The sequence below is a fragment of the Arctopsyche grandis genome, chromosome 3, assembly GCF_051622035.1.
Source record: "Arctopsyche grandis isolate Sample6627 chromosome 3, ASM5162203v2, whole genome shotgun sequence".
Taxonomy (NCBI): Eukaryota; Metazoa; Arthropoda; class Insecta; order Trichoptera; family Hydropsychidae; genus Arctopsyche; species Arctopsyche grandis.
Window position 1 is genome coordinate 12,314,373 of NC_135357.1, and position 7,643 is coordinate 12,322,015.

At 33.4% G+C, this 7,643-nt stretch overlaps 1 protein-coding gene across 1 annotated transcript; it reads right to left on the reverse strand.

The window, feature by feature from the left end:
- Positions 1–4,190: 4,190 nt before the first annotated feature.
- LOC143909826 (uncharacterized) lies at positions 4,191–5,121 on the reverse strand. Its single transcript, XM_077428040.1, has 4 exons — positions 5,041–5,121; positions 4,710–4,871; positions 4,475–4,633; positions 4,191–4,401 (listed from the first exon to the last, which is right to left on the reverse strand). Exons 1-4 carry the CDS (start codon positions 5,113–5,115, stop codon positions 4,207–4,209), a joined length of 591 nt encoding a protein of 196 aa, XP_077284166.1. The 5' UTR covers positions 5,116–5,121; the 3' UTR covers positions 4,191–4,206.
- Positions 5,122–7,643: the final 2,522 nt, after the last annotated feature.

Here is a 7,643-nt window from a genome sequence, read left to right on the forward strand (position 1 = left end):
ACTTTTTGAAGATACAATTTACTACCCTGTATTTTACTACGAGTAAATATTTACTTTTGAATTAAACTGTTACCAAAGTACCAATTTATATCAATAATTCAACTTGTTCCAAAGTCTCAAGTACAAATAATTCCTTGTTCATAAGAAATAAAGAGGATGAAAAGAAAATAATAAAACTGGGATGCAGTACCTTGCGTAGGTGAATAAATGCTATTATTTTTTAAATTAAACATGCTATTTTGTCGAAGGAAGTTTTTTATCAATGTGTTTTGCCAATAGATCCAAAGTTTGGTCATTAAATGCCAAAGTGTTACACAAAATCCAATACATCCATTCAGAGAAATTTGATTGTATACTCAGTGTAACGGGGAAATATATGAAATGAAACTAATGGGTTAGAAATGACTTTAGTATGATGATATCATCATTATTATCATTTATAGCATTCACCAACGAATGAAGGCCTCTCCAACACGCTTCCACTCGACTGTTTAACGCAACTCTCATGCATATCACCTCACACATGTTCCTAATGTTGTCTACCCATTTTCTTTGCGATCTTCCTTTTACCTTTTACATTCTTTCGGGTACCATTTTAGCACCTATTTTGTCGATTTTTCGTCCAATCTTTTAGTTACGTGACCCGCCCATTGCCATTTCAATAACTTCACTCTTACCACTATATCTACTACCCTTGTCATACTTCTCACCCACGTATTCCACTTCCTATCTTATCGCGTTATGCTGAACATGCATCGTTCTATACTACTTTGAATGCATTGGACATTGTGTAGCATCTTGACAATTAGCATGTCATGTAGAATGGACGTAAAGTGTCCAATCTAAGTACTCGAATGGTATCCAATAGAATGTAAAAAAGTACAAAGAAAGTCACGAATAATATTAGTGGATGAAGTAAGAAAAATGTGTGAATTGAGTGGATGAATGCTGCTCAAAGCATAGATGACTGAAAGTGTGTTAGTATACATATAAATGATGATATAAAATTGTATATTTACAAATTTCAAATAAAGATGTCGAAGAGCTGTAATTTCGCTGACAATAAATTACTACATGTATTCCAACCCTTTTTTGTAACGTTTGCGATAAGCTACCCCACATTCACCCTTTTCCAAAATTTTCACCCTTCTTCAAATGTGCAACTGTCCGCGCATCTTGAGCTCAGCTCGATGCAACGCGCTGCAGAAGCTGCATCGCCTGCTGCCACCCCACGATGACCTCGTTCTGCATAAATATGTATACGCACATTTGCGGTATCAAAGAGATTCCGTATAAAAAAACAGTGCATGAATTACATACATATAATGTATGCACTAACGTGTTTATGGAACGCAACTATTATTTTCGCAATGTCAATACCGACCTTATGACTTTATGATCGTCGTTCTTTTTCGATTGCACTTCACATTGTCAACATAAGAAATATCGGTAAATAAAGCATTATTTTTATATTTATATTATGTTGATTCTCTCTGTAATAGTGCTGCATTTTTATTTGGACCTCAGCCAGGATTTTTTCACATGGGGTGAAATTTAATTAAAAGTGCTTCACAATTCACCATACCGTGAGCTGCTCGCTATATACCAGTTTGAAATGGACACGTTTAGCATAAAATTAAGATAGGATTCTGTATCGGAGAGTTCTGTCCATTCGTATCCAGTTGACCGTGTCGGATGTGGAGATGCATTTTACATGAAATGCATACAATTTCGCTTTACAAGTTAATGTGGATGTTTATCTGCGTCGGATGCGTATGAATGCAACATTTGCATACACATACGCAGGAGACCTTTTCTGTCGAATTATGTTGTTTTTGGCAGATGCATTTGTAGAAGTTCGTATATTCAAATGTCATTAAATAAATATATGGGGCACGGCGTGAAATAAATGCTTTTAGGGTAGACATAAAACGAACGTTCATGAAATGACAATTAAAGATTTGACGTATCTTGGAATTTTTAACTATCAATATGTATGCATATGTATAAATAGTAATAAATTTTCTCCGGATAATTAAATGACATAAGGAAAGTGCCTTCATTGTTTTCCATTAAATTTTCCTCATAACGCTTTTTCCGACAGTGCCACGCCGTTTGCGGTCTAGACAAAGAGGTTGGAGTGGATCTAGACACAAATTAATTGCATTTTCTGTCTTTGTCGTTCGCAAGAGATTTTTGATTTATTGGACGGAGAAGTGAGACCAAATACCAAACGCTAGACTTTGCCTGTCATTTCACATCCAGTACTGGCTCGATTTTGCAACCATTCTCCAGAAATTAATATATTTCTGCACACTCATACAATTCGTTGTATTTCTATAAATACACATATTTTATTTTCATATATCAAATACATACATATATTCAATATCCATCTCAATTCGATACCCAATTTTAATGCATTTACTTCACCCACTTGATCAGAACATTCACTATTTTATATCAACCTTGACTCATTTTCTCGCAAAATTTCGAGTTTATCACCATCTCGAATTTCGCTGTTTTGTAAAAATGCTGCAAATGTATCCATAGATGTCTCTGTGGATCGATGTTTAATGTTTAATCGATGTTTTTTTTTTTTGCCTTGTATAGTATGTACTTACAATACTTCTGCGCAATGTTTGACCATATATGTATGTCATGTTTAATGAAAATGTATGGGTGTATACCAGTATATACAATTAATAATTCGTAATCTGTATACCACACTAGTCGCTTTGGACCATTCTGTTAAGACGATTGTGCATGATTGATTGTAATGAAATAAACATTTGAATCAGTATATCGATTGCAATCAACAATATCATATTACGACAGGGGTTTCAAATTATTTTTGTACTAAGATCAATTCCAACTTTATGTATGTATTGTATCATAATACCTGTAAAGTACATATGTACTTACATTAAAAGATACGAGCTTTATTTTATCTATATACTTATTTATCTGTCACCTAAAAGTGTTTTATAGATTCTGTTCGCCCTCTCCGACTATCGCATCTCCCCCACACCAATTCCAAACTAACGACTGGCAACAATTCTCACACTGACCCTCAATTACCCCTTCTTTACAACTATTAGATCACACTTAAACTTTTTTATCCGTTGATTTTATTTTCTTTTGTGCAAAAAATATATTTAAAACCGTTCTTTTATATTATCTCATTGTATATTTAAATTATACGTTTAGTCAAATTTTTAATACGTATTTTTATTATACACAAACGTTTCTATTATAAGGCAATATTGAATAAAGGTTACAACGTGTAATCACGTTTGTCTATAATTAATATGGGGGGGAGCTTTTGTCTTACAGCCCTTAAGTCTCCCGTGGGATAACGTTTTATTGTTGAAACGTTTCTCGAAAAACTCCATTGTAATCTTGGCGCAAACATTGTTCTAAGTAAGCGAATAATAAAATTTTATTCCGCTGAGATAATTATAAGAATACCGTTACACTTATAATTCTGTCTATTGTACACGTTGTAAATGCAATAAAATAATAAAACGTGCATTTTTTAATAATACATTGTGTATATGGTTGCATGTCGGAAACGCTTGAAACAAAATACTAACATGCAATCATGTAAATTTAATATGAATTTTTGTATCAACCCGTATACATACATATGTATTTGCGTCATTGTCGAATTTAGTTTGAGAAAGAAAGGAAAAATATACAATCACTCCTGGAAATTATATAATATAATTCAAGGAACATAGTGGAAACCATTAAATAAATAAATAAATCAAATGTGAAGGAAATGGAATTGAAAATGTTCGTTGGGTGGAGGATGGTCGTTGTCGTCCATTAAGTTATTTGATTGGAGGGCCAGCGAACAGGTGAGTGGATGTACGCTGAAAGAGAAGAAGACCTCTAAAAAACGAATGGATAAAACATGTTCCTTATTCGAGGGCCTCGTAAACTCGAGGGCGCCGATTCGTTTTGTCCGTAGTGGACGCCCTTCGACAGAAATCAGGGGTGAAAGGTTCCATCGACTACCTAGATGTCCCTGCAAACTTTGCACAGGTTTTCCGCAAAAAAAAATACATCCTTCTCGCCCTTTTGTCACTCCCACACCACTCGTGATTCAATCGAAAAACAGAATAAATAATAAAAAAGCACAATCTTAAACATTTTATTGAACCAATTTTTTTCAAATATCTGTCAAAGTGTATAATATTCTCATTCAGCTTGATCTCTGACTTCGTCTACGCTAAAGCCCACGTTGTAACACGCCACATCGTGTTCTACGACGTCTAATCCTTCCCCTTTACGACGAAACTCAACTTTGGCCATATACTCTCCGACAGTATCTTGATTCAACATACTGTCCAAAAATGCCATAGCCAATTTCAATTCGTCTATTTTATATGTCGCCTTAACAGAAAACAAAAAAAATATTAAGAAATTGCAAACACATATTTGCTATAAAAAATTGAACTGCACTCACAGCTGGTATAGGACAAGCTAACGGATCTAAATTCATTGCCTCGAAAAATATACTCCAAGGCATTCCTTCTTCCTTGACATGATCGCACAAATTGTTTATTTCCATTGTATATGCTATAACTTTTCCTTGAGGAGTTTCTTTTTCAATAACTATCAAAATCTTAAATGAATTTGCAATTTTTAGGTGTTTCGTTTAATTTGGCACCAAATATAACATAATATTGGTTTAAATTTACTTCAGTTTCGTCTTCTACAGCTTTGTATAACACCAAGTCTCCTGCCAATGCCGTACTTGTGGGTGATACCTTTTCCATTTTCAATTGAGTCGCATCAAAATAGCTATTGTCAAAATCTTCACAGCTGTTAAGTCCGCCGACCCAATTTAATTCATAGCGCAACTAGTTAACATTTTATATAAAAAAAAATTTAAAAAAAAAATATATATATATATATATATATATATATATATATATATATATGTATATATATATATATATATATATATATATATATATATATATATATATATATATATTTAAAACAAAACTATAGAAACGCACGACTTACTTTTCCTTGAGCCTTCCTTTTGCCAGCATTGCACATGCAAGCAATCGCAATGATGAGTATTGCAACGAGCTTCATTTTCGAGCGCAATTCCCCAACTGAATTGCTCTTTTTGATTTTATTTTATATGGCGACATATCTAAACAATGGGCTAATCTCATATTGTCAATCTTATTGATGCCTCACGCAATCGTTTGTATCAATTGATACGACAATAGTTGAGCCTTCATTAATCACATTGTTTCAAAATTGCACTTTTTTAGAATCGCACAATTGTAATAACAAACATGTAATGTAGTTTTTGCATTGTGGTGATTTATAATCGACCTCTCGTGAGAGCGATTTGACTTTAAGACTGTGAAATTCTGCGTAAAATATTACGCCTTTGTTCTAATGGAAGCTGTGGAAGGAGTTACATTTTGGATGAGAAAATGCTATTTTTCCACCGTAAATAAATAGCCGCAAAAGTGAACTATAAATTATACCATCGTGGCTTTCTAAGTGTCAGCTTGTCCTGCAAGCCCTTCAACGAGAACGCCCCTTCAGTATTTATAAAGACAAGTTTAGACTTTGCACAAATATGACTCGACAGTTATATACATAATATACGATTTTTAAAAGCAACCATCGACAGTTTTAATCATAAAATAAGCTTCCATATTAACTAATCACAATTCAATGCTAATTAATATGAGAATTTTTTTTATATTTAACTGTATAATACATTATTGTAATCAAAACGAACGCGAATATATGTACATACATATGTAGTCCGAATATGGATACTGACATCATTGACGCACTTGATTCAGATGTGGAAACAGTTTCCAGAATCTTGAAGGAAAAATATTCACATTTAGACTTTACGTTTTTGCACACACGACTGTGTGACATTGTGGCGAATATTTATCATATTTTTAGGTGTTTATTTTAAGCGCACATAATCCGGGGGATTCACGGGGTTGCATTTTGTCCTCCTGTTGCACCCCGCTCGTAAATCTTTCGAGCGCCGTATATTATTACGACAGGGTTGATGGCCAAACGAAAAATATTCCCTTTTTACTGCGATTTTTTTCTACCTCGGTGCGGGGATAAAAAAATGTGTCTATAAAATTATCTTGTAGTACAGAGCGGCGCGTTTATTGGCAATGATTATGGGGTAGGATAAAAGGGGAGCTGTGGCTCTCCCGGTTGAAGAAAGCTCGCAAAATCCGAAATTATTGGATTATATTTCAACGTCAAAAACTTGCTTATGCATATATGTATGTAAGTCAGATGTTTATATAGAAAATTTAAGAAGGAAATTATTTTATTATATTATATTTTTAATTAAAAAAACTTTATATTTTTTTTATTAATTTTTACCATGGCGTTATTTCGGGATTGCTCACAAGGCGACACCTATGGCCAACTTTGTACATATGTCTGTGTACTTTATACTATATATGTATGTACATGTTACAGTTGCAGTGAAACTGTTATTGTCAGTGAAATTATAATTTCACTGTCTCAAGCAGTGATTACGGATATAACAACATAATTACAAATTTACTTCTTAATGTCAGTGAATTTTTAATTCTAAATACAACTTACGATTCGAATTACAAGGACGTGCCAACCCTAACAACCTAATTTTAAATAAATAAAACCAACGCTAACTTAACCTAATCCAACCTAACCTTAAATAAAAGTGTTGGCTGCTAAGATATTGTGATGGGTTTGCTTCCGGATCCAGTCCCACACATGCGGTATCAAAAAAAGCCAAATCAAAACAGATAGTGGACCATGAGAATAGTGGGAATGGACAGGAGCGGGGTTACGGGGAGGGCGTGTGAGTGCGAGTTCGGCATCAGAATGGGGATGGAGATAAGCGGGGTTGTGAGGTGGGGTGGCGAAATTCGTATTGGCGACGCACTATCATCCAACTGTCAAAAATTATAATTTCACTAATAGTGCCTAGTGAATATGTAATTCAACACTGGATCGAGGATTGAACCCGTGACCCCTCATTATACGCTAACCACTGATCTATGTTGCTGGTTATCTTAACGCAATTAATATTATATGAGCTTCGCAATCTGTAACTTTAGTTTACATAAAATACAAATTGAAATGTTCAAGGTTATGAAATCAAGTTAAGGAACCTTTTTAAAGTGAGTCATAAAATTGAACAGATTATTATCAATCTGAAAAGATTATTATCAAAAATATAATTTGAACAAAATATCGCTCACAAAGATTATTATTAGCGTATTCATATATATAATTTTATATTCGTAGTAAACTTGCTCTATTTTTATTTTGTATAACATGAGTTAAGGTATATTTCAAAAATAAAAAAGAAGATACGTTCAAAACTTCTACATTTCCTTCATACCAATTTATTTTTAATATTCGGTTTTATATAATAAATTCAATGAACTTGTAAATCATAAATCAAGAAAATATGTTGAAGAAAACAATTTCAATTGATCTATAATGAATTTCGATAATACGATCTATTTTTTCTCATATCTATGTAACTACCACATAAAATCTTACATGCTAATCTAATGTAGAAATTAGGTGATTGGTGCTCGTCAAAAACTGGTTTACTAGCGCTGATC